The sequence below is a fragment of the Neofelis nebulosa genome, chromosome 11, assembly GCF_028018385.1.
Source record: "Neofelis nebulosa isolate mNeoNeb1 chromosome 11, mNeoNeb1.pri, whole genome shotgun sequence".
In the NCBI taxonomy this organism is placed as follows: domain Eukaryota; kingdom Metazoa; phylum Chordata; class Mammalia; order Carnivora; family Felidae; genus Neofelis; species Neofelis nebulosa.
In genome coordinates this window covers 28,252,906-28,280,584 of record NC_080792.1, presented here as the reverse complement: position 1 = coordinate 28,280,584, position 27,679 = coordinate 28,252,906, and the positions used below count along the sequence as shown (strand labels likewise).

The window sequence follows — 27,679 nt, the reverse complement described above, 5'->3', positions numbered from 1 at the left end:
CTAGGTAGTCAAAGAGTCTATTTATTTTCCCACAGTATTCTAGCCTTAGAATGCTACTGTATTTGAGAGCATCTTAGAGCTAAACCACATAATTCATTTCCATCCTTTTACAAATGAAGGAATGGAGGCTTAGGTTACAATTTGACTGATCATTATATTCTTAACATGAACAGAAGTACATAAATGCAAAAAAATGTTACCCAACCAAAAATATGCAAATAAATGCAATGATCTCCAAATGTGCCCATCAGGATGACTAACTTTGTTTGTAGGGATAATACTAAGTAATGATTCTTTGTAGTCCAGAAATTACTCATCCTCTATCTCTCAGTGATTCAGCCTTCCCTGACCCCGGAAATATGTGACTCTTGTTTCTACTTGTTCCTAGAGACTCTGTAAAATTGATGACAATTTGTGTTGTCTTTGAGGGCTTTTTCCTCAAAGTTTTTATTTAGATTTGGTTAAGTTTTACTTTTAGTTTATCTTTGGCTTCGCCACTGCAATGGCACTAGGCCAGCTCAAGTTCAATATGTTTTGGATTTTCTGTACTTCGGGTCCATGACTTTTGGGAATGAGAATGTCTTATTCAAATTTCAGATTTAACACATGTCTTAAATGTCAGAATTCTAGAAGCAAATACCAAGTATTTCTTCCAGTACACATTCTCCTAAGTCCACTGACTTTTCCCCTCTAACTCACTGATTTCTTACCCAGCCTAATCCAAGGAGCATTTTGCATGAATTTTGAGCACAGAGGACACTCAGGCACCTTAGACGTGAAATAACACATGTTAAAATGACATTCAGCTGAACTAGACCAATGAATCTGATTCATTGAAACCATATTTTAACTAAAGTGAGCTGAAAACTTGTGTCCATACAAACCTACATATGAACGTATATACCAACCTTATTCTTTAAGTTTTTTTAATGTTTATTTATTTTTGAGAGACAGAGAGAGACAGTGCACGAGCAGGGGAGGGACAGAGAGAGGGGGAGACACAGAATCCAAAGAAGGCTCCGAGCTCTGAGTTCAGCACAGAGCCCAACACAGGGCTGGAACCCTCAAGCTGTGAGATCATGACCTGAGCTGAAGTTGGACGCTCAACTGACTGAGCCACCCAGGTGCCCCTATACCAGCTTTATTCTTTTTTTTTTTTTAATGTTTATTTATTTCTGAGACAGAGAGAGACAGAGCGTGAGTCGCGGAGGGGCAGAGAGGGAGGGAGACACAGAATCCGAAGCAAGCTCCAGGCTCCGAGCCGTCAGCACAGAGCCAGACGCGGGGCTCGAACTCACAAACCGTGAGATCATGACCTGAGCCGAAGTCGGTCGCTCAACCGACTGAGCCACCCAGGCGCCCCTATACCAGCTTTATTCTTAACTGCGCCAAATTGGAAGCAACCAAGATGTCCCTCAGTAGGCAGGTGGATAAACAAATTGTGGTACATCCACACCAGGGAATATTATTCAGCAATAGGAGGAAGTGAGGCATCCAGCCACAAAAAGACATGAGAGAATCTTCAATACTGCTAAGTGAAAGAAGCCAATCTGAAAAGGCCACGTACTGTATGATTCCAACTACATGACATTCTGGAAAAAGCAAAACTGGAGACAACAAAGAGGTCAGTGGTTGTCAGGGGTTCAGAAGGAGGGATGGAAGGATGAACAGGGGGTTCTTCAAGTCAGTGGAACAATTCTGTATGATATGATGGAGGATAGATGACATAATGCATTTGTCAAAACCTATAAAACACAGTGAACCTTAACATAAACTATGCACTTTAGCTAATAATAATGCATCCATATTGGTGCAGCAAGAGTAGCAAATGTACCATACTAATGCAAGATATTAATAGAGGGGGAAACTGGGATGGGAGGGAGCAATATGGGAACTCTGTACTTTTGTTCAATTTTTCTGTAAACCTAAAACTGCACTAAATAATAAAACCTATTAATTTTAAAGATTCTTGAAATTACCCTCGATAACACAGCATGCTTTAGCTTTCTAGGTAATTACTAGAAGCAGGACTTTAGTGACTTGATCATTTCAGCAAATTGGCTTTTGTCAAACTGATTCCCAGCAATCCTGCCTGCTTCCTGCTGAAGCCACACTGATCTTTCTGTTCCTCAAACACGCCAGGCCCTTTCCTCGCTGCTTCGTCTCCCCTTCCCTCAGCGCTCCGGAAGGCTGGCTGGACCTTACCCTTCACATCTCAGCTCAAATGTCATCTTTCCAGAGAAGCCCCCAGTGATCACTCTGTCCCCCAAACACATGGAGTGACTATCCAATCACCCTATGTTCTAGGCAGAACAACGGCCCGCCCCCAAAAATATCCAAGTCAGAATCCCTGGAGCTTGTAAACACATTACCTCACATGGCAAAGGGACTTCCCAGATGTCATTACATTAAGGACCCTGAAATGGAGAGATTATCCTGGATTCTCTCTCTTTCCCTCTCTCTCTCTGCCCTTCCCCCGCTCATGCTTTCTTTCTCTCTCAAAATAAATAAATAAACTTAAAAAAATGAGGAGGTCTTATTTTACGAATTGGTAGTATCTTTTTCTAAGTTAATGTATTACAAATACCTTTCTTGCTGCTTGCTGTAAATGACAATTTTTAGGGATTAGGGACTATATTTCACTTGTTCTAACAATTCCTTAAAAATTTTAAAGTTATTTCCACCCATTTTCATGAATTATCTCAATTTTTAAAATTAACTGCAGGGGCGCCTGGGTGGCGCAGTCGGTTGAGCGTCCGACTTCAGCCAGGTCACGATCTCGCGGTCCGTGAGTTCGAGCCCCGCGTCGGGCTCTGGGCCGATGGCTCGGAGCCTGGAGCCTGTTTCCGATTCTGTGTCTCCCTCTCTCTCTGCCCCTCCCCTGTTCATGCTCTGTCTCTCTCTGTCCCAAAAATAAATAAAAAATGTTGAAAAAAAAAATTTAAAAAAAAAAAAAAAAATTAACTGCAAAAAAAAAAAAGCAAAGCGCTACAATATCGATATACAAATGCATTACCAACAGTTCCACGTCTTTAACACAACTAGAATCTATCTTATCATCTGAGACACAGAATGGTCCTAGTTTTAGGCTGCCCAGACAGTATTGTCCTCATTGCAAAACAGGAAGCTCAAGTTCAGAGCGGTTAGCTGAGTGGCTTTGGGCAAGGCACTCACTTAGTCTGAGGTAGTGTCGGATGTAGATCCCAAACGATACGGAGCCAATACGGAGCCGTGGCCGGGAGGACTGCAGCTGCCCTTAGCTGGTGGCCTCTCCCTCCCCACTTCCCGGGTTCCCATGGAATCGACCACAATTCCATCTGTTGCGGTCCATCCATTAGTTGCGGTCTTGTACCTTCAGCCTCTCTTGAGCCCCCTGGTCTTTCCAGCTTCCCTATCTGAAACCCTGTCCACAGGACTCGTTTCTTTGCCCTGGAGAGCAGACAGGCTTCTGGCTTGCTGACCCAAGTTCTTGGGTCCTGGGGCCCTTCAGTTCAGTGTCTGCAGAAGTGGCCACATGGCTCAATGGCAGGTGCCTTGATTTGCATCATATTTCCTGCCTTTGACTCAGAGCTAAGGATATCTAGGAGAACACCATGGTCTCTCATATACAGACTCTCCACCTATTCAGCCCAGGAAAGGGAAATACAGCTGGTGTCAGCCAGGGAGAAGCCTGCTGGCCAAGATGATGGCCCTAAACAACAGCTGGTCAGAATCAAAACCAACCACTCTTGGGGCGCCTGGGTGGCGCAGTCGGTTAAGCATCCGACTTCAGCCAGGTCACGATCTCCCGGTCCGTGAGTTCGAGCCCCGCGTCAGGCTCTGGGCTGATGGCTCGGAGCCTGGAGCCTGTTTCCGATTCTGTGTCTCCCTCTCTCTCTGCCCCTCCCCCGTTCATGCTCTGTCTCTCTCTGTCCCAAAAATAAATTAAAAAAAAAAAAAAAAAAAAAAAAAAAAAAAAAAACCAACCACTCTTCTGGCAGGAATTAGATGGGAATCCTGATTAAACAGGTAGGTGCTAGCATAGGACAGTTGGATGAAGGCTGAGCTGGGGACAACCCACAGGACTGGTCAACTGTTCAGATCTCCAGACCTGACCATCAGTAGAAGTGCTGACAAAGGCCTAGAGAAATACTTTTTATCCCAGAGAACTAAGGTCTTTTTGGACCCCTTGTTCAAGACCTGGCTGTCTTGGGAGGGAGAAAGTTTAGTGCCTGTGTTTGATAAAAAAAGAGTATATCCCAGGGTGCCTGGGTGGCTCAGTCGGTTAAGCATCCGACTTCAGCTCAGGTCACGATCTCATGGTTTGTGGGTTCAAGCCCCACATCAGGCTCTGTGCTGACAGCTCAGAGCCTGGAGCCTGCTTCGGATTCTGTGTCTCCCTCTCTCTCTGCCCCTCCCCCAATCATGCTCTGTCTCTCTGTCTCTCTCTCAAAAAATAAACATTAAAAAAAAATTTTTTTTTAAAGAGTATATCCTCAGAGCAGTTTCCAAGAGGCAGGGCAACCAAGGCCTGGAGCAGTAAAGGGACTGTATTTCTAGGGTTTTCAGACATTTGTGGCCCTTTATGGACCTGTCACCTTAAGCAGCTATTCTTTAAATAGAAAAACTAGTGTTCAAATTGGAGTAGAATCGGATCAGCCCTGTAAGGCAAGAGTGGAGAGGAAAGACTACAGTGACCATACAGTGTTTCCTCTTGCATCCATCACCCAGCAAAACTATGCCCGAAACCAGGCTCCAGCCTGTCAGAGGACATCGATCTGTCAACTGTTGTCATTCAAGCAGGGCCTGCAGGTAGGGGCAGAGGCTCGGTCCCCCTACCCCAAGCAGCCTATTTAAGTATTCCTTCCAGCCCTGTGCCAAGCCTTACCCTCCCTTGAGGTGTTCTGGAAACACAGATTTTTCCCATGTTATCACATGCCCAGTGCTATCTTAGCGCTTTTTAGGGACTGGTGGCCCATGGCACCCACCCAGCTGGGCCTACTCCATAATCCTACTCTGCTAACCCACACCTCTTAGCGTGAGGAGAGTAGGTCAGCCTATTTCCCATCGGGATCATACATGTGTGTTTGCCCCCTGACAAGAGCGTAGGCCCACTGAGGGCAGGAGTCAATCTTCTCCTGACTTTAGAGGTCACACAGATCTCTGGCTTCTGCAAATGTCAGAACACCTGGGACTCATCCAAAAAGACAATTAACTATTGAGTAAAACTTTAACCGTAGAAAAGTTCAAAGAAAAATAATTAAATGTTTATCAAGCATGGGGAGAAGTTTTTAAACTTTGGTATATAATAGATGAAATCACAAAAGATTAGCTCAACACACTTGACTGTATAAAGCATTTGCAAAATATGTATACATTTTAAGTATAATGATCATTTTACAGAGGAGAATACGAAGCTTAGGAAAGTTGAGTAATTTGAACAAGGCATATCCCTCAGCTTAAAAGGAGCAGAGCTGGGATTCCAACCCAAGAATGTCCGACACAGAGGCTTGAGGGCCTCAGGACCGCCCTCACTACTGCACACGGTATTTACTGGAGGCCAGAAGATGTGAATCACATGCACAACACACATATGTATACACATACATATGTAGATGTGAGAATGTGCTTTCAAATATTTGTAGTAAATAACAAACAATACCTTTATCATTTTTTATAGCTTACGTAGATTCATAAGCAAAGCACAAGGAAAGAAACAAAACAATTCATAAAAGAGGAAATAGAACATGGAAGTAAACAAAGGCTCACTCTCCCTGGTGGTAAAAACACAAATGCAAGTTTAATGAGGCACCTGTTTTTGCTTATTAAATGGGCAGGGAAGAAACCACACTGGCCATGACTGAGGTAGTAGAAATAGTACCTTGGGATATTATTGGAGACATTGAGAATACATCTGCTCTCTAAGAAATCACTTTATATATACACCAAAAGTTTTTTTTTTTTTTTTTTTTTTAATTTTTTTTTTTTTTCAACGTTTTTTATTTATTTTTGGGACAGAGAGAGACAGAGCATGAACGGGGGAGGGGCAGAGAGAGAGGGAGACACAGAATCGGAAGCAGGCTCCAGGCTCCGAGCCATCAGCCCAGAGCCCGACGCGGGGCTCGAACTCACGGACCGCGAGATCGTGACCTGGCTGAAGTCGGACGCTTAACCGACTGCGCCACCCAGGCGCCCCTACACCAAAAGTTTTTAAGTGTCCTACTGTAAATGAACGCGATTTTCATTCAACAGATAGTAATCTGTGAATTCACAGTAATCTGTGAATCTGAGACAGGGAAAGAGAGCAGCTCCATTTTTAGAAAGGCTCCGTCTCTGCTGTTTCTCTGCTAGGCCCCATTTACTCATGTTCTATATTTCACCTCGCATCTGAATGAACCAAGCTGCTATCCATGTTCCCACTCCAAGAGAGAGGCAGGAAAGTTAATCATTCTTGGATTCTTGTCCTAGGCTCCCAAACACTTTATCATCTAAGAAGAACCGAAGCCCAAACATGTCCCAGGACATTAGCTTCAAACCAACCTCTGCCGATGCTGACACCAATCCTCCCTACCTTCAGTGATTTAAGAAATAGCACCTATTATTCACCTGATACTCGCCTTTGAGGGGACCCTACTGTGGATTCCTGAAGGAACACGTACCTTGAAACCGTTTCCAATATAAGCCCTAACCCCGAGCAATGGAGAGACTCACTCTCCTTTCTTTTCCAAGTCTCCCAGACACTCAATCTGCTATGTGCTATCACTGACAGTATTCAACAAACTCTGCTTTCACTTCCTTCAGGTTCCTGTTTGATTTTTTTCTTTTCTTTTCTTCTTTTTTTTTATAGTAATCTCTACACCCAACATGGGGCTCGAACTCATGACCTCAAGATCAACAGTTGCATGCTCTTGCAACTAAGCCAGCCAGTGCTGATTTCTGTCCTGCACAAAACCAGTGACCCTCTTGGCTGGTCCTGTGTGACCCCCTCTGGGTCCTGGGACCCACCCTGCCTACGTCAAATCCATTATGTACCAGGCATTGAACCAGGTACCGCTGGAGTAAGCAGGCAGGGGTATCGTTCCTGCCATGCCTAGCTCTGGCTAGGGACTTTGTGTATGTGAGATAGAAATAAACACTGTCGGGGCGCCTGGGTGGCGCAGTCGGTTAAGCGTCCGACTTCGGCTCAGGTCACGATCTCGCGGTCCGTGAGTTCGAGCCCCGCGAGTTCGAGCCCCGCGAGTTCGAGCCCCGCGAGTTCGAGCCCCGCGAGTTCGAGCCCCGCGAGTTCGAGCCCCGCGTCGGGCTCTGGGCTGATGGCTCAGAGCCTGGAGCCTGCTTCCGATTCTGTGTCTCCCTCTCTCTCTGCCCCTCCCCCGTTCATGCTCTGTCTCTCTCTGTCTCAAAAATAAATAAACGTTAAAAAAAAAAAGAAATAAACACTGTCCTTGTCTAGGCCACTGTTGTTCTGGGTTTTCTGTTACTCATGGCCAAACCTAATCCTATTTATACAGAAGGTAAATGAGCTTTCACCAGCTGGTGTCTGGCTTCTCCATGGAGTAGGAAGCAAGATCATCAAAACAGAGTGAGCATATGGGAAGGAAGTAGAGGTCTGAGTAGCGTGGAAAAGGTATGAAATTAACACCATGGAAAGAGAGGGAGTGATCTCATCAGAGAAACATAGTAAAACAGTTGAGCGGTGACAAATTCCTTCATGAATTTCCAGAAACAGATATTTAAAGATTCCATTTTTTACTTTTTTAAAAATTTGTTAATGTTTATTTATTTTTGAGAGAGAGAGAGACAGAGACAGAGAGACAGAGAGAGAAAACGCAAATGGGGGAGGTGCAGAGAGAGGGGGAGACACAGAATCCAAAGCAGGCTCCAGGCTCCGAGCTGTCGGCATAGAGCCAGACACGGGGCTTAAACTCACAAACTGAAATGACCTGAGCTGAAGTTGGAGGCTCAACTGACTGAGCCACCCAGATGCCCCAAAGATTCCAATTTTTAAATATCCTAAATAAATGAAGATGTGCAGCACATTATTTATTATAGACAACTTCAGAAATTATATAAATGTCAAACAGCAAGAAGATAGTTTCATCAATTATAATATTTTTAAATGATTGTTGAGAAAAGTAGATAGCAATAGATAAACTTTTGATACTTTCTTATATTTATATTTTATTTATTATATGGAAACAGTAGAATACAAAATAGTACATACGGTATGATTATACCTATGCATGGAGGACAAAATGGGGAAAAGTACTAAATCACTAACAATACACTTTAAAAAAATTTTTTTAATGTTTATTTATTTTGAGAGATAGAGAGACAGAGCATGAGCAGGGAAGGGGTAGAGAGAGAGGGAGACACAGAATCTGAAGCAGGCTCTAGGCTCTGAGCTGTCAGCACAGAGCCCAACGCGGGGCTCAAACCCACAAGCATGAGCTCATGACCTGAGCCGAAGTAGAACACTTAACCAACTGAGCCACCCAGGCGCCCCAACAATACATTTTTAATGTCCTTAATTTTATTATGTTAATATTAAAAAACTGTTGTCTTTAAATGGCACAGGAGACTGAACTCACTGAATAGGTAACAGTCTCTAGAAGGTGAGGTGTCTCATGTCACTCTGTGACCCACAGCAGCTACCACAAGGCTGCTGCTCAGGACTTCACAGATAGTTGTTAAGCTGAATTGCCTGAGATGGTGTGATGACTAGGGAAGAATGCGCTCTCGCTCTCTCTCTCTTTTGTTTTGTTTTTTTTTACCTGAGAAGGAGCTCGCTTTATTGGGGGCAGAGCACTGCACATGGCCAACAGATGAAAGCAGCCTGGTGGGCATCCTATACCCACATCACCCTCAAAAATGTACACAGGAGGTTTTGTTAAGAAAGATCAACTGGAACATGGGTTCCTCTGGGTACCTTCCCCTGCCTCATCCTTCGAGGAGTCGGGACACTCCCGATCATTTCCTTGAAGGCAAATGTGGTCGCTACAGGTAGAGCCCTTGCAGGGGTGCCTTCTTGTTTTTTATGAAGAACATTTTCTTTAGACTTTTTGAAGTCTTCATTTGTTACTTTCATTCTCTGTTCTCTCAAGGCCATCACACCAGCTTCTCTACTGATTGCCTTAATGTCGGCCCCAGAGAGGTCATCTTTAGCCATGATCAAAGTCTGGCATCATCCTGCTTGTGTGGATCTGAAAGATGCACTTCCTAGTCTTTTCATCAGGCAGGGGAACTCAATTTTCCCATCAATGTGGCCTGGTCTGATAAGCGCTGGATCCAAAGTTTCTATTCAGTATGTGGCCATGGTAACTTTTACATCACCTCTTGATTCAAATCCATCCAACTGGTTCAACAGTTCCAACATTGTTCGTTGAATTTCTCTCTCACTACCAGAACTTGAGTCATATCTTTTTGTTCCAATGGCAACGATTTCATCAATAAACACCATGGATGGTGCATGTTCTTCCACAGCTAGAAACAATTCCTGAACGAGTTTGGGCCCATCACCTAGGTACTTCTGATTAAGTTCAGAGTCAACCACTATTAAGAAAGTGGCTGAGGTTTGGTTTGCTACTGCTTTGGCTAATAAGGTTTTACCTGTGCCAGGCGGACCATAGAGAATGACCCCCTTTGGGGGCTTTATATCCATCTCTTCATAATATTCAGGATGTGTGAGAGGAAGCTCCACAGATACCTTAATTTCCTGGATTTGGTTGTCCAACCCCTGATAACAGCATAGGTTTCCTGGGGGGCCTTTTCCACCTTCATCACTGTGACCAAGGGATCCGTGTCATCCATGAGCCACCCCTATGACAGCATGTACCTTGTGGTTGAGCAGGGCCGTGCAGCCTGGTTCCAGCAGATCCTTGTCCACCAAGGAAAGAATACTGACACAGCGTTCTGAGCCCACAGATGTAGATACAGTGATGTCTTCCAACGTTCCTACCAACGTTGGGGTCCCTCCAGCCATCCACCTTTGATCTTTCCTCCTCTTGCTTTTCTTCTAAAGTCTTCATTTGTTCCTGATTTCTAATGAATTCATCCTCCATGAGAAGAGAGTCTTTAATCTTAACTTCAGTAATTTTTAAAAAAATTTTTTTTAACGTTTATTTTTTAATTTTTGAGATAGGGAGGGACAGAGCATGAACAGGGGAGGGTCAGAGAGAGGGAGACATAGAATCTGAAACAGGCTCCAGGCTCTGAGCAGTCAGCACAGAGCCCGACGCGGGGCTCAAACTCATGGACCGCGAGATCGTGACCTGAGCCGAAGTCGGACACTTAACCGACTGAGCCACCCAGGCGCCCCATAACTTCAGTAATTTTAACTGGCACTGAGTGTGACATGTCACCAGTGGCAGCTCACTGGCAGCAACTGGTCCCTTTGTTTTCTTCTTCTTTTTCCTCACTCTAGTCGGTACGGGAGGTTTGTATTTTTCTTTTCCTTGTCATTTTTCTTGTCACCTCCAGGGCCATGCTTACCACTCTGACTTTGACCCATCTTGCTTTGGTCGCTCGAACCAGAATGCTCCTCTCTCTAACCAGTGTTGTGTTTTCTCTATTGGTCACAGGGTCTCTCACCATGTGGTCAGCACTTAGTGTGTGGACCTTGCTCTGTGCCCTTCCTTGGGCATAAGGTGTCCAGTACAGCCAGAGCCCATCCTTGACAACAGCATTCTCCCAAGCACAAGATGACCCCTCCAGTCATAGTAGGACAGGCTCTTTAGAAGCCTAGAATAACACTTCTCACCAAAGGGAATGTGAAGACAGAGCATCGGCTTGGATGAGTGTCAGCTCATTTGCTGAGTGTCTGCTACAAGCCAGGCACCATGTTAGATGTGGGGGAATATGGTTCTGAACAAGTCAGACACATCACATGGAGCTTATGGTCATGGGAATCAGACATTAAAGAGGTAGTTACAGTATTATGGATTGTCTTATGGGCACAGGATGCCATAGGAACAGGCAGGTGGGGCAAGCAAATTGGCTAGTCAGAAACAATAATTCATCATTCGGTAACTGACCTAGAAGTGCCACAGTAGAGTAGGTGAGCAAGAGAAGGTAAGTGATACGCGCAGAGGGGCAGGCTAGTCTGGGGCTGGCAGACCTGTGTAGGCCATGGTCAGACTTTTAGACTCTGAGTACCACAAGAAGCCACTGGAAGAATTCAAGCAGGGGAAGGATATGAACTCATTTATGTTTTGAGAGCTCTCTAAGTGACATAGGATCTGGAAAACAGTGGCTCCAACTCAAGAAAGCACTGAAGGAAAGCCCAGGAGGACAGTTGTGCAGCAGGCCTGACTGGGACAGAGGACAGAGGGCTCCAAAAAGGGGGTCTCCAGAGGAGGATGGAGGTATAGAGGACTTTTAAAAAATACCTAGTATGCTGGAGAATTTTTTAAAAAGAGTCTCTGATTTTAATTTGCAGAAATAGAAATTCTAAGCCCATCTTAAAATCCATATGGAATCTCAAAGGACCCTGAATAGCTAAAACAATCTTGAAAAGGAAGAACAAAACTGAAGGACTCAACACTTCTTGAATTCAAAACTTACTACAAAGCCACAGTAGCCAAAACAGTGTGGTCCTGGCATTAAGACAGGCCCACAGAATAGAACAGAAATAAAGCTGTTCATACATGGTCAAATGACATTTGACAAGGGGGCCAAGACCATTCAATGGGAAAAGGATGGTCTTTTCAACAAACGGTACTGGGAAAACTGGATACCCACATGCAAAAAAATGAAGTTGGACACCTACTTAATACCAAATACAAAAAAATTAACTCAATATGGATTAAGGACCTAAATGTAAGACCTAAAACAATAAAATTCTTAAAAGAAAACATAGGGCAAAAACTTCATGACACTGGATTTGGCAATGACTTCTTAGATAGGACACCAAAGGCACAGGTAACAAAAGAAAAAACAAATTGGACTTCATGAATATTTTAAAATTTTGTGCAGCAAAAGACACTAACAACAGAGTAAAAAGGCAACCCGCAGAATGGGAGAAAATATTTGCAACTTACATATCTGATAAAAATAAAAAGGTTAATATCCAGAAAATATACTGATAACAACAACAAAAGATAACCAAACAACCTGATTCAAAAGTGGGCAAAGGACTTAAATAGACATTTCTCCAAAGATATACGAATGGCCAACAAGCCCATGAAAAGATGCTCCACATCACTAACCATTAGGAAATTGCAAAATGAAACTACAGTATCGCCTCATACCTTTAGGATGGCTACTAGCAAAAAAAAACAGAAAACAACAAAGTGTTGATGATGACGTGGGAAAACCGGAACCCTTCCACACTGCTGGTGGGAATGTAAAATGGTGCAGCTGCTGTTGCAAACATATGGCAGTTCTTCAAAAAATTAAAAATAGAGTTACCATATGATCTAGCAACTAAACCTCTGAGCACATACCCAAAAGAACTGAAAGCAGGGTCCTGAAGACATATTCGTACACTCGTGTTCATAGCAGCATTATTCACAATAGCTGAAATGTGGAAGTGACCCAAGTGTCCATCTACAGGTGAACAGATAAGCAACATGTGCTATACACACGCAATGGAATGTAAGTTAACATGTATTACTATGTTAGGAAATTAAGATAATATAATATAATATAATATAATATAATATAATATAACATAACATAACATAACATAACATAACATAACATAACATAACATAACATAATATAATATAATATAATATAATATAATAATATAATATAGTTAGGAAATTCTGACACAGGTCACAACATGGAGAAACTTTGAGGACATTATGCTAAGCGAAATAAGCCAGTCATAAAAAGACGAATCCTGTATGATTCCATTTATATGAGGCACTTAGAACAGTCAAAATCATAGAGACAGAAATGTGATAGTTGCCAGGGGCTGGGGTAAGAGAGAATGGGGAGTTATTGTTTGATGGATATAGGCTTTCAGTTCCACAGAGCGAAAAGAGTTCTGGAGATGGATGGCGGTGATGATTGCACAACACGATGAACATATTTAACACCACTGAACTAAGATGTTCACTAAAATGATTAAGATGGTAAATTTTAAGTGATAGGTATTTTGCCACAATAAAAAATATACATACTATCAGACTAAAAAAATGAAAAGGGAACTAGTTAAATATGGAATTCAGTTGCATGGCCCTGAATATTACATATATGTAAGTGTGTGTAGGGGCGAAGAGCAGTGGATGCCTCTTTTTTTTTTTTTTTTGAATCAAGTAGGTTAGATTTCCGTGTTCACTTCTTCTTCACATGTTAAACATTTATTGAGCATATACTCTGTTCTCAGAACTGTGTCAAGCTCTAAGGACATAGAGGTAAATGAGACAAAAGGCGACAATAGCCTTGTAAAGAAGACAGGCAAAGAAAGTGGTGACTAAATACTGAGTGATAAGTACTGTTAGAAATATGCAGTAGGCTGGAGCGCCTGGCTGCCTCAGCTGGAAGAGCACCTGACTCTTGATCTTTGGGTCATGAGTTCAAGCCCCACGTTGGGTTTAGAGATTATTTAAATAAATAAAATTAAAAGAAAGAAAAGAAATACAACGGGCTTTCAGAAACTCTCTTAACCAAGACCTAGAAGCAGGAGCAGAAGTCAATGCAAAAGCCTGGGGACAGGGCCAAGGGAACACTGCCCCACCCACCTTGGGGTATAGCAAGTAGTTTTGTGTGGCTGTGGTTCAAAGTGTGAATTTTGTGGGTGTGAGGCAGGAGTCAGCTTTCCGCTGCCCTTACAACTTTTCTTGTTCCTTATTTTTTTTCTCTTTCTCTGCTAAAATATAGTTGTGAAAACGGTTATGTCATTGAGGCAGGTGGGAATTTTAGTGTCATTCTTGGAGGTTTATAAAAGTACTTGAAACTGTAATCCACGGCCATAAACAATAATATGTGTAAAAAATGAATAGTCATCTGTGAAAAAAATATTTAAGATCATCACAGCATTGTTTTTTTTTAAGAATAGTGGGTATTTAATATCTAAGAATACTCTTCTGTTCAACTTTCAAAAATAGTTACCTGTGATCATTTCTGTTTAAAAAAGAAGTCTTCAGGGTGCCTGGGTGGCTCAGTCAGTTGAGCGACTAACTCTTGATTTCAACTCAGGTCATGATCTCACAGTTCATGAGTTCAAGCCCCTCACGGGGCTCCACACTAGGGGCGCGGAGCCTGCTTGGGATTTTCTCTCTCTCTTTCTCTCTCTCTCTCTTTTTCTCTCAAAACAAACAAATAAACTTAAAAAAAAAAAAAAGAAGAAGCCGGTTTCTAATCCACAAATGCAATCCAGTGTGACCTGGTCAATGCTAATGAAACAGCCATATTTGAACAGTGACTTTTAAGGTTATATAATAGTTTCCAAAGACAGAGAATAATGAATGTTATGGATCGTGCACTGGGGCTTAAGATTGCCCTGTGCTGCTCTGAGCCTCCCTGAACATACAAATAGTACAAAGAATTTAAGACAGGGGCATTAGGGTCCACTGGAGAAAAGCTTTTCTATTCTCATGAAGAACAAACATCTATTAGATATGTCAAAATCTCCTATTGACCCTTGGCTAACCTTCAGCCCAAAATGCAAACAGCCGATTTCAGACAGTAGGTTTAAACAAATAAGCCACCAGTCTACTATATCTTTGAGAAGTCTGATTTTCCTACTTAGCTCACACATGTGTTATTTGGGAAATAGGAACCCCACGACTCTGAGACAGGTGACGAAGCCCTTGTTTTGAGAGGCTGTAAGACTGGTATTGAAAATACCATGTGTTATATTGCCTGACTTTTCTAGAGTGAGCTGTATGGTTCTGCTATCTTCATGGATTTTCACAATATATGATTTTAGGGGTGCTTGGGTGGCACAGTCAGTTAAGCACCCGACTTTTAATATCTGCTCAGGTCATGATCTCATGGTCATGAGATACAGCCCAGCATGGACTCCATGCTGAGTATGGAGCCTGCTTAGGATTCTCTCTCTCCCTCTTTCTGCCCCTCCACCCCTCCCAAAATAAATAAACATTTAAAATTAATTAAGTACTTAATTAACTTAAAGCATCCTTGTTTATTTAATTAGAAATTTTTAATGGTTTGATTGATTGATTGACTGATTGATTGATAAAGTAGGCTCCCTGCCTAGCATGGAACCCAACATAAGGCTTGAACTCATGACCCTGAGATCAAGACCTGAGCTAAGGTCAAGAGTCAGACACTTAACCAATTGAGCCACCCAGGTGCCCCTTTAATAGTTTCAAATTTTAAAAAATTACAACTAAGCCTGGGTGGCTTAGTAGGTTAAGCGTCCGACTTTGGCTCAGGTCATGATCTCAGAGTTTGTGAGTTTGAGTCTCATGTCAGGCGCTGTGCTGTCAGCTCAGAGCCTGGAGCCTACTTCCGATTTTGTGTCTCCCTCTCTCTCTGCCTTCCCTTGCTCTCTCTCTCTCTCCAAAACAAATTAACATTAAAAAAATGCAACTATAAAGCTAACCAACAACTCCTCTTATTGAAATCTCCTTTTTGTTAAAATAGGAGATTTGTAGCGCAGATAAAGAAAAAACAATGTCAGCCACTTCTACTCAGGATGAGGTTTTCATTAATACTGAAATGTAGATGATATTTATTCTGTAATAAAATATGTATAAAGCTTAACATTCTGGGGCCACCTGGGTGGCTCAGTCAGCTGAGCGTCCGACTCTTGATTTCAGCTCAGGTCATGATCCCATGATAGACCCCGGCATTGGGCTCCACACTGAGCATGGAACCTGCTTAAGATTCTCTCTCTCTTCCTCTCCCCCACTCACACTCTTTCTCTCTCCCTAAAGTAAAAATAAAATAATAAACTATAAAATAAAAACTGGACATTCTGATTACATTTAGGAAGTAGTAAATGATAAATACAAAAAGTAAGTACAAAATTATCAAGTAGTCATACAGATAGTGGTTATTCTAGATTTTAGATATAATCATTATTTTGCTTTGACTAGCTGATGAAATCTATAGATATTTCACCAGAAAAAATCCATAAATTAGCACACATCATACACATTTATACCAAGTTTTGAATACACCAAATCTTTTTTCCTTTAGAATACATTTTTTAATGTTTATTTATTTATTCTTGGATGGGGAGGGGCAGAAAGAGAAGGAGACAAAGAATCCCAAGCAGGCTCTTCACTGTCAGAGTAGAGCACAATGCGGGACTCAAACCTACTTACCAACTGTGAGCTCATGACCTGATCCGAAATCAAGAGTTGGATGCCTAACTGACTGAGCCACCCAGGAGACCCACTTTAGAATACATTTTAACTATATGTACTTATCTATACAAGTGTTATATTTTTAGGCCTTTGCATAATGGGTATCTGATAGACCAACCTCTGAACTCTGCGTTCACTATGTAAGTCTGATCTGTGAAAAAACTTGCTTATTTGTAGAAAAAAAAATTTTTAATAAAAAATAAAACAAACAAAACCCCTGATATGCTTGAGCATTAAAAAAAAAGTCTCTGATAAAGTTGAATAATGCAAACAAAAAACAAAACAAAACAAAAAGTCCAGGAAAAGCATGAATGGAGATGTAATCATAGTATACAATTTATTTTTAAGTAAACAATCTTTTTATGCTGACAACCTAAATAGTGATTATTGATTTCAAAACAGTGATATTTATTTTCAGTGGTTCAGGAGAAAAAATATATATCTATTAAGAGAAAGAAAGAGAGACAAAGCAGATGGGGTTTAAAACTGGAGAATCTGGAGTGCCTGGGTGGCTAGTCAGTTGAGCATCTGACTTTTGATTTGGGCTCAGGTCATGATCCCAGGGTCGTGGGACTGAGTCCTGCTTTGGGCTCTGCACTGAGCATGAAGCCTGCTTGGGATTCTCTCCCCCCACCCCCACCTCTCTCTCTCTCTCTCTCTCTCTCTCTCTCTTCCTCTTCCCCTCTCTTGCTCACACATGCGTTCTCTCTGTCAAAAATAAATACATTTTAAAAAAACAAAAAAATTAAAAAGACTGGAGAATCTGAGTGAAGAGTATATGTGAATTCTTCATACTCTCGAGATTTCTGTAACTTTAAAATTGTTTCCAGGGGCGCCTGGGTGGCGCAGTCGGTTAAGCGTCCGACTTCAGCCAGGTCACGATCTCGCAGTCCGTGAGTTCGAGCCCCGCGTCAGGCTCTGGGCTGATGGCTCAGAGCCTGGAGCCTGTTTCCGATTCTGTGTCTCCCTCTCTCTCTGCCCCTCCCCCGTTCATGCTATGTCTCTCTCTGTCCCAAAAATAAATAAAAAACGTTGAAAAAAAAAAAATTTAAAATTGTTTCCAGGGGCGCCTGGGTGGGATTCTCTCTTTCCTTCTCTCTGTGCCCCTCTCCCACTCTCAAAATAAATACACTTAAAAATTTGTTTCTAAATAAAAAGTTAAAATTAGTGTTATAATTTTACAGGGAAATAGAGGTGATGACATAAGAAGGCTAAATCCTTGATTAGAGTGGTAAGTCAATAGATAATTTTAAAGCTGCTCTGTCAAGAAAAAGCTGTATAAATACATTATTTTGTAAAGTGGTAACAAGTTTCTGCACAATGATGTTGAGAAAAGCTGTAATTTTTTATTTTCCTTAAAGAGAGGTCCCATGTCTCTCATTAAATTTTTAAGAAGATAGGGGCTCCTGGGTGGCTCAGTTGGTGGAGCATCCGACTTCAGCTCAGGTCATGATCTCGCGGTCTGTGAGTTCGAGCCCCACATTGGGCTCTGTCCTGACAGCTCAGAGGCTGGAGCCTGCTTCGGATTCTGTGCCTCCCCCTCTCTCTGCCCCTCCCCCGCTCATGCGCGCTCGCTCTCTCTCTCTCTCTCTCTCTCTCTCCCTCTCTCTCTGGGTGTGTCAAAAATAAATAAACATTAAAAAAAATTTTAATTTTTTTAAGAAGATAAAACAAGAAAAAAGGATTTTGATAATTATTTTAAAGATAGATCCCACTGGCTGCTCTAAGAAGAATGAATTCTAGAAGGGTAATTGTCAATAACTTTAACTTGCCTTTTGCCACTAGGCAAAACAATACAAAATAGCCCTGTGGTATGTTTCTAGGGACAGGTTCCCAAGAGAGAGTATTAAAGACGTAAAGCAGCACCCTGAACATTGTAGAAACTAGCAAATGGAGTCCACATGAAGGGTCTATGTGATAATCTGGTTTTTCTGCTTATTTAAGGAAAAAAAAGGGGGTGCCTGGGTGGCTCAGCCGGTTGGGCGTCCGACTTTGGCTCAGGTCATGATCTCATAGTCTGTGAATTCAAGCCCTGCATCAGGCTCTGTGCTGACAGCTCAGAGCCTGGAGCCTGCTTCAGATTCTGTGTCTCCCTCTCTCTCTGCCCCTCCCCTGCTCATGCTCGGTCTCTCCCTCTCTCAAAAGTAAATAAACCTTGAAAAAAAATAGTTTTAATAAAAAAAAAATAATAAAACAGCTTCCCATAGTGATGTAGTTCACTGTACAGAGAAAAGTCACTGAGCAAAGCCCAATATGGCACCTGCCCACGTTCCAGTAAGGCCCCAGAATGACGAGATTCCACACTGGCCAAAGATCTGGAGCAGAGGGACAGCCCTGGGTCCACAGTAAGACAATGAGCAAATTCAAACAGCCCCAAGACTTCCCCTGGTCACTCTGCAGGCAGAACAGAGAGCCCCCACCTACTGTGGGTGCAGGAGGTCACAGAGGAGGGCTGGGACAGAGACTAGGAAGCTGATCTAGACCAAGAGCTTTGAGAAGCAGAAAGCCCTGGTCAAAATAAGGATCTAGACAATGTACAGAGGTAGGTTGGGCCTCACACCCAAGTGAGGAGCATGAGAATCTCCTAGGGTGGGAGGACTTCTACCTCTGCTGGAACAGGTTCTATATCACATGTGCCTGTCCACATCTGGAAGACACTGTCTGATCGTGTCAAAGACTGGGATTTTTCTTCTACTGTGTCCTAGCTGCTTTCCTGGAGTTCTGGGATCCACATCCATGGTCACTCTTATTCTGACAAGGTAGTATTTACATTAACGTGATAAATTACACAGCACTGCTTAACCACACAGCCACAGACCAGGTACGCACAGGGAAGAGTGGGAAAGAAACAACACCCCTGGGTGGTTCACATCGGGAAAACTCAGTTGGGGACCTTATTTATTTTTTTTAGTGTTTTATTTATTTTTGAGAGAGAGAGCATATGCAAGTGAGGGAGAGGCAGCAGAGAGACGGGGACAGAGGATCAGAAGCAGGCTCTGTGCTGACAGCAGCAAACCTGATGTGGGGCTCAAACTCGCTAACCGTGAGATTATGACCTGAGCCTAAGTCAGCACTCAACCGACTGAGCCACCCAGGGCCCCTTGGGACCGTCCCATTTTTAAAGAGCACCGAGTAGGGGCGCCTGGGTGGCTCAGCCGGTTAAGCTCTGACTGCTGTCTCTCCCTCTCTCTGCTCCTTCCTGCCCACATTCCCTCTTTCTCCAAATAAATTAACTTAAAAAAATGTTTTGAAAAATTAGTAAAGAACACTGAGTACTCTCTTTCAAACAGATCCATGGAAAGTATTTCCATGGGTCATTTGAGGAAGATTACATACAAAGTATGTACTGACTCATACCTTTTCTGGAACACCTACTTAATTTGACCACAGGCCTTTCCACTTCTATGGAACATTTCTCTCTTGGGCGTGTGACAGCCCTTTCCTGGTTGTGTCCCTACATCCCTGTCTTTATTTCCCTGTCCTTTCTCCTCTCCTGCCTAAACAAAGGTATTCTTCAAGAGTGCTTCCTTGGGAACTTCCTGTCTTTTCATTCTTTCTCCTCGAGTGACTGTCAACTGTCTCCTGTCAACTGTCAACTGTCAACTGTTCTCCTCGAGTGACTGACAACTTATCAATTGTCACCTCTGTGCTGATAGTAGTAACAGCTGACAATCACAGGTACTCACCAGGCACTGTGCTAATCTCGGTACCAAACTCTGATGGGGTAGACACTACTAATATCTCATTTTTATGGGACTGAGGAAGGAAAACTGAGGCTTGGTGGCGGGGCGGGAGGAGGGAGGTTGAAGTAACCTGCCACCTAAAGTCGCACATGGCTGCTAAGGGGCGCGACGGATATTCAAACCCGGCCAGTCCGCCTCAGAGCCTCCACTGGTAACCAATGCCTTTCTGTACTTCGTGCTGTTCTCTGTATTCTCTCACCTGGACAGCTCGCAAGGCTCCAGGGCCATCTCCTCCAGACCAGCTCCTCGAACCCAGAATGCCAACCAACGGTCTACTACCACAGCACCCTGCAGGTGCCCATTGTCAGCATGTTGACCACCAGACACCAGAGAACACTCACTGCCGTGTTTGCACTGGTTACTGAAACAAAATGGCTCCAAACCCTGCTGCCTCACACATCTGTCCCCTTTCCAGGACCCTCCCCCTCCCAACACGTCCCCATACCCACCAGTCCTGGCATGGTGCTGGGGGGTGGGTGGGGGCAAGGGCTGGGTTGGGGACTTCAGGATGCTGCTGGCCTTGGTCCTCACCATTGCCACCCCTGTGGTTAAATATTGTTAATATTGGCTCTGCCTCTTCCTCCTCCTCCTCCCTCTCTCCCCACAAACCAGTTCCTCCTCCTGACTTCCTTATCTCTGAGCCCGCATCTCATTCTCCTGTTCGAATTACATGGAGCCTCCTCTGAGCCCTCCTACCCTTTCCCCTACTGCTCACCTTCAATGGTTGCCTTGCCCTGTGGCTTTGACCTCTTCCTCCCCCTGCTACTCCTCCCTCATCTCCTCCTTTCTCCTCCGTATGGTCTCCACCCTAGACCCCCTGGCCCTGTTTCCGTGGCCCCTGCTGGACTCTTCTTACCTCCGCCCCTTCCTCCTCCACAAACTTGAAGCCAAAGCCTGCTCTCCGTACCTTGATTCCTCATGGGAATATACCTTCCAACCAAGGTGGTGGCCTTACTCTGCAAATGCCACCTCAGTTAGAAATCCTTATACAGGAAAAGTATTTCATAAATATTTATTAAATTCAGTCACTGATACCCACTTGTGCTTCCAAAGTTTTCTACTGTATCTGATCACAACCTTCTCGTCCTCGAAACATGAAAGTTATTCCCCTCTGTGCTAACCACAGCCTTGCCTCCTCTATGCCCTGAGTGGGTAGAGGCATCACACGAAGCCTCCAGCAGGTTCCTTTCTGCTCCTTTGCCCCCAGACCTAGCCAACAATCCTGTCTGCCTGATTCCTGAGCATTCACAGGTAAGGCAGCATTCAATGCCGAAGGCTCAGCTGATGGTGACACCCAGTACCTACCCTCCAGGAGCTCATGATTGGAGCAGGGGGAGAAAGATATTCACACAGAGGGTCAAATGATGACCCACCATCTACTTTTGGGAGTACCAAAGGATCCATGCAGACAGCAGTGCTGGGACAATCTTGCTGGGCCCCAGCCTCACTGAGGCACTCACAGAGCCTTGGTCCGTGCAGAGGCCTACTCCACTATTTAACAGCTCTAGCAGCTTGGGATTGTTGGTTAACAATCTGACACTCGGTTTTCTCATCTGTAAAATGAGATAGTAAGCAAGCTACCTCACAGGGTAGTTGTGAGGCTGAAATGAGTAGTGTGTGTAAAGCATTTAGAACAGGTGTTCGTCACAGACGGTGCACAGTAATGTCAGCTATTATTGTTTCTATTATTTGACACAAAGTATACAGAAAATTAGAGGTGAAAGATACCTTTGCAAACTATCTCCCAGGATCTCAGATACCTTCCGAAAGTATAAGGCCAGAGGAGGGGGGAAGGTATAAACAGAGGGTTCTTTCCCCGCTGACGTTTACCCAACCCAGACCTCATTTCTGCCCCTGGCCCTAACCACTCCGGCAAGTATTTATCGGTGGGGTGGTGGCGTGGAGCCCTGTGAGGACAGAGGCTGCGGCTCTCACCCAGTCTCAGGCCCCTTGGGCGATACAGATGCACTTACTCAGTCATCAACTATTTGCTGAGCACCCACCCCGCATCAGCTGTGTAAGGGGCACGGGCCCTGAAAACTGCACAGTAGCTGCCCCAAGAGGCTCAATGCGCTTGCAGTCTCCCCAGTTCAAAACCACAGGCTGACAAATGCTACGAAGGAACAGAATGGTGACATGTGAACTAGTGATAGGGCCTGTTGGGCACAATCAGGAAAGGCCTCCCTGAGGAGGTGACATTTGGGCTGAGATATGACAACTGGTGTCACACTGTGAGGTGGGGGAAGGCAGTCTCTCTGCCCTACTTTTTTTCCCCCACAGTGACAATACCTGCTGTGGGACCTGCAGGGGGGCAGTGCCGCAGGGGAACTTCAAAAACTTCAGGAAGGGGGGGGGGGGTAGCAATGGAGGCACGCAGGGTCCGAAGTAAGGAGTCGGGAGGTGTGCTGGCCTAAAAGGATGAGGGCAGTTCCTCTGAAAGAGGGCTTACAGGCCCTTGAGGGGCCCCTGAGGAGTGACAGGACTGAGGGAAGAGGACCAGACGGAGGAAGGGGACAGGCAGCCCTTGGACGCCGCCAGCAGCTCTGGGCAAAGACCTGGGGAGGGGGCTCCGGGGAGGGGGCTCCGAGAACAGGGCAAAGCCTCTGCGGGGAAGGGCGGGCGCCGACTGGGCCCTGACGAATCTGGAGACGATGGGGGGGGGGGGGGGTGGTCCTGCAGCGGTCCGCTCGCAAAGCTCACCCAGGTCCGCCCCAGACCCAGGCCTGGCACAGCCTCGAGGGCACGGGCAGCTCTCCCCGGCCGCGCCGCTCCTCGCCGGGGTCTCCGGATCCTCGGCTGTGAGACTGGGGGCCCCCGCGCCGCTGGGGCCCGGGAGGCAGGGGCGCGGAGGACTCCACCCGGGGGACTCGAGGGCGCCGGCGGGCTGGGGGCCGGGCAGAGAGGGGACACGGCAGCGGGACAGGTCCCCAGGCGGCGCCGAACTTACCCAGAAGTTCGCCTTGAACAGTGCGCCCGTCATGGCCAGCGCGCGTCGCAGGGGGCCGAGCGGAGCGGGGCGACGGGCAGGCGCGGGGAGACCGGAGGGTGGCAGCCTGCGGTGGGGCGGCCCAGCTGGAGAGTCTCCGGGCCGCGGGGGGGGGGGGGGGGGGGGGGGCCGCCCCGGGTCCTAAACCACGCCCGACCGCACCCGCCCAGGACACACTCCTCCTCCTCCTCCTCCTCCTCCTCCGCCTCCGCCGCCGCCGCCGCCACCTCCTCCGCCTCGCGGTCACTAGTGTTCAGCGCCCACGCGCGCACCCGGGTAGAGCCCCGCCGCGTCCCGCAGCCGGCAATCTGGGAGCCGGGAATTGTCCCCTCATGCAGGAAGCCTTCAAGGATTGCAAGGAACTGGTCCCGCCGCCTTGCCGAATTCGGCTCCCTTCCCGCCGACGTACACCCTCCTCCCCCAATAGAATTTCTCCCGGAGAAATCTTGGCCCGGCAGGATGCTGGGTAGAGGTCTTGGGGACCTGATCGGAGTGTGGTCTCGAGGACTGACAATGCTAGCGGTCACGTGAGGTGCAAACGCTTCAGGAAGTCCTGAGTACATTCCAGATGCACCCGCTACAGATCAGCCCCTGGACAGGTTTTAGTTTAAAAGTCAAGAAAGGTCATTGATACTGTCAGCCCTTGATTCTTTGTCCCTTAGCGGGGCCCTTTCAATGCCTCCAAGAGCTTAGCTCCTCTCCAACCTCCTCCTCATTCTCAAGACCCAAGACCCTTTTCCAGTAAGCCCACTCCAGCAGCAGCCCAGAGCCTCCTTCCTCTCCATGCACTCTCCCTCCCTAAGGACACCCCATAACCCCAGGACAAGTCAGACCTATCTCTCCTTGGTAGTAATATGGCGCTTTGGAACAAAGCGTGATGCTTTGCATGATGCTACAGGCCTTGAGCCAAAATTGTGGCAGACAGAGAGGCTTGAAAGTCTTGCCCAAGATCCCAGGGTATTAAACAGGTGAAGAACTGGCTTGAGTTCTACACTTCTAAACAGGGCCAAGGTCAAAGAGAGATGTCACTCCTGGAGCAAATCCACCCTGGGCAAAGAGTAGGTGCTCAAGGAGGGGAAGATGAAGGTCAAGGATACCAAGACCAAGTGCTGATGACCACCTATAACCACAGGTCTGGAAAGGCAAGCATTTGCCTCTCGAGCAGGTTCTACCTCTGTCCAGACACAGTGAAAGGGCAATTCTGGGAGGATTTGAAAGACGGCTAAAAGGTTCTGCATGGTAATACCACCCGGGTTCCACTGTAATGAAATTCCACCAGCAGAGTTACCTACAATAGAAAGATGAAAAGATTGCCTCCAGCTCTGGGTCACTGCAAGGCCATGCATCCATCCATCCGGTTGTTCATCTCTTTGGAAAGCAGTGAGGTTAGAAGGAAGGGGAGTCTGGCAACACCATCAGGAGACAGGAGAGGCCTCGGTGGACACCAGGAGGAAGGCTAAACTGCAGGAGAGGTAAAAAATAGCACCAACTGGGGAGATGAAAGAGGCTGAAGAAAGATAGCACCAAGATGCTTCCTGGAAGTTTTTAATATTTTGGAGCAGATACTTTATTATGTGTTTATTTATTTACTTTGAGAGAGAGAGAGAGAGAGAGAATGTGCACAAGCAGGGGAGAGGGACAGAGGGAGAGAGAGAATCTAAAGTAGGCTCTACACTCAGTACCAAGCCCCACGCAGGGCTCTATCCCACCACTGTGAGATCATGACCTGACCTGAAATTAAGTTGGTTGCTCAACTGACCGAGCCATTCAGGCGCCCCAGGGCAGATATTTTGGACATAATTCTACTTGTGTAAGTTTTAACTTTTAATGCATGTACTTTTTAAGTCTTAGAAAGTCTTCCAAACTGTCATGGTGCATAATGCTTGAGTTTCACCACCTAGATTCCAAAGACCACTGAATTTTAACTCTCTTCTACCACCTGGTGGCAGGATTGAAAATTGCAAATGCTTCACACTGACGGAAAATATAGTAAAACCGTGGGTTGCCAGTAACTTGTTCTGCTAGTGTTGCACAAGAGGAGCAAACATTTCTAATAAATTTTAACTTGATAAATGAGTGATGTCTTCAATACGAGTAGTATGTGATGCCAAACCACATTATTATAACTCTCTCTCTCTCTCTCTCTCTCTCTCTACGGGATTGCGGGTGATAGTCTCCCATGCTCAGATGCTCAGTCTCAGCCCGCGGTGTGTGGCAGAAATCAGTGATTTTTCAGAATGTTGGAAAGTGCCCACAATTGACACGACTGTATTTTTTATCACTTCAAAGCACCTATGAACGGTCCTTTGGTTTTCCATACAAGAATAAGCTTAGGAATGCTTTGCTTCATCTAGGTTTAGGCTGCCTGCAGATACAGACCCTTTCCTCTGCTGCCTTATTGCCAATTACATTAAATATAATATAAGACAAGAATTTATTAATACTGTGCTGTAGTCAACATCCGTGCAAGTGTATACAATGGCCCCCATGCAGAAGATTCCATGGAGCCAATAGGTAGTAGTAATTCTGTTAGTGATAGTGAAAGTTATCCTACACAGTAACCCTCCTCTCCCTTGTCTCCCTCACACCAGCCATGAAGATTTTCAAAGGTAAATGCAGGTTAGTTTATTTGTCTTTATATTTTATATTTATCATTTTGTATTTATCACAAAATCATCTGCGTTTCCATTATTTCTTAATGGAAAATTTCTTACTGGGAAATTTACAAGTGCTTTGGAATACAAGCATGTTTCTGGAATGAATTATGCTTGCAAACCAAGGATTTACTGTATTACTCATTCATTCCTCAAACGTATTAAAGTCATCTCCTGGACAAGGTGTTGTGAGTAAAAAGACAAGTAAAATGTGTACTATATCTAAGGGTCTACAACCAATTGGAGAGATTTTACTGACAAAGTTAAATAATATTGCTATAGCAATTTTGAAATGAAATGATCAACACTTAAAAAATAAATGATCATTACTTTTTTTTTTTAATTTTTTTTAATGTTTATTTATTTTTGAGAGAGACAGAGACAGAATGCGAGTGGGTTGGGACAGAGAGAAGAGGGAGACACAGAATCTGAAACAGGCTCCAGGCTCTGGGCTGTCAGCACAGAGCCCGACGCGGGGCTCGAACTCACGAGCTGTGAGATCATGACCTGAGCTGAAGTCGGACGCTCAACCGACTGAGCCACCCAGGCGCCCCTGATCATTACTTTTAAGATAGCTGCTGTTAATATTTTGGCATAATCTCTTCCAATAATACACATTTGTTATACATAAAATTTTGAATCTTGCTTTTTAACTTAACATTTCAGAAGTACTTTCTAAAGTCATTAAATGCATTTTTCCTAACAAAAAGTTTGATAGTACACAGTAGTGGCCAAACAGACTCTTGCATGTAAAACTTGAAAATCCTTGTGAAGAGAATTTGATCATGTTACCAAAATTTAAAATGCACTTATATCTTGGGGCACCTGGGTGGCTCTCTCTCAAAAATAAATAAGCTTTTAGGGGCGCCTGGGTGGCGCAGTCGGTTGAGCGTCCGACTTCAGCCAGGTCACGATCTCGCGGTCCGTGAGTTTGAGCCCCGCGTCAGGCTCTGGGCTGATGGCTCGGAGCCTGGAGCCTGTTTCCAATTCTGTGTGTCTCCCTCTCTCTCTGCCCCTTCCCCGTTCATGCTCTGTCTCTCTCTGTCCCAAAAATAAATAAAAAAGTTGAAATAAATAAATAAATAAATAAATAAATAAATAAATAAATAAGCTTTTAAAAGACAAAAAACAGGGGCGCCTGAGTGGCTCAGTTGGTTAGGCATCTGACTTCGGCTCAAGTCATGATCTCACGGTTTTTGCGTTTGAGCCCCACATCGGGCTCTGTGCTGACAACTCAAAGCCTGGAGCCTGCTTTGGATTCTGTGTCTCCTTCTCTCTCTGTCCCTCCCCTGCTCCCACTCTGTCTATCTCTCTCTCAAAAATAAATAAACATTAAAAAAAAATAAAACACTGGTTTCTTCGCGTCTCTCCTCTCCTCACAAAGCTACCAAGTTTCCCTATTGCCCATCGGAATGAAGTCCCAAACACCTCTGCCTGACTTTCAAGAACTTCCTGGCTCTGCTCTGTACTGACCTTTCTGATCCCCTTGCCCAGATTCCTGCCCTCCCCCCAACCAACCCAAGGCCATCAGCTCTTCCCAGTCTTGCCATGCCATCTCTGCTCACACTTTACCAGCCACCTGCTACTGTTCCTCCTGCTAAAGTTCCACGACATCAAAAACAAATAAAATAAAATAAATAAAAATAAAGTTCCATGACATCACACTTCCCCAACTTCTCCAGCCCTTGTTGTCTTCTCACTTCTTGAATCTCTGGAACTTGTCACCCGTATCACACACATAAGCCCTTAATCATGTATTACTTATATCCTTATGTTCTCTAATTTCTGTTCCTTTTGGATATCTTACCTCCCCAAGAAGATTGCAAAGCACCTCAAGGTAAGACTGATATTCTCTTGGGCTCCTGGGTGACTCGGTCAATTAAGCATCTGACTTCAGCTCAGGTCATGATCTCATGGTTCGTGAGTTCGAGTCTTACATCGGGTGAGCTCAAGCCCCACTTCAGGTGAGCTTGTGCCCTGCTTTGGATGAGCCCTGTTTCTCTCCCTCTCTCTTTCCCTCTCTCTCTCCCT

The 27,679-nt window shown here is 44.9% G+C and overlaps 1 protein-coding gene and 1 pseudogene across 1 annotated transcript in view; both read right to left on the bottom strand.

Moving 5' to 3' along the window:
* PSTPIP2 (proline-serine-threonine phosphatase interacting protein 2) overlaps positions 1–23,114 on the bottom strand; it is a 77,865-nt gene extending 54,751 nt beyond the window's left edge. Inside the window, exon 1 of the mRNA XM_058692216.1 lies at positions 22,956–23,114. Within this exon, the coding sequence (XP_058548199.1) occupies positions 22,956–22,988 (33 nt within the window). The 5' untranslated portion in view covers positions 22,989–23,114. The remainder of the gene's footprint in view (positions 1–22,955) is intronic.
* LOC131490139 (26S proteasome regulatory subunit 4-like) lies at positions 8,977–10,134 on the bottom strand (annotated as a pseudogene).
* Positions 23,115–27,679: the final 4,565 nt, after the last annotated feature.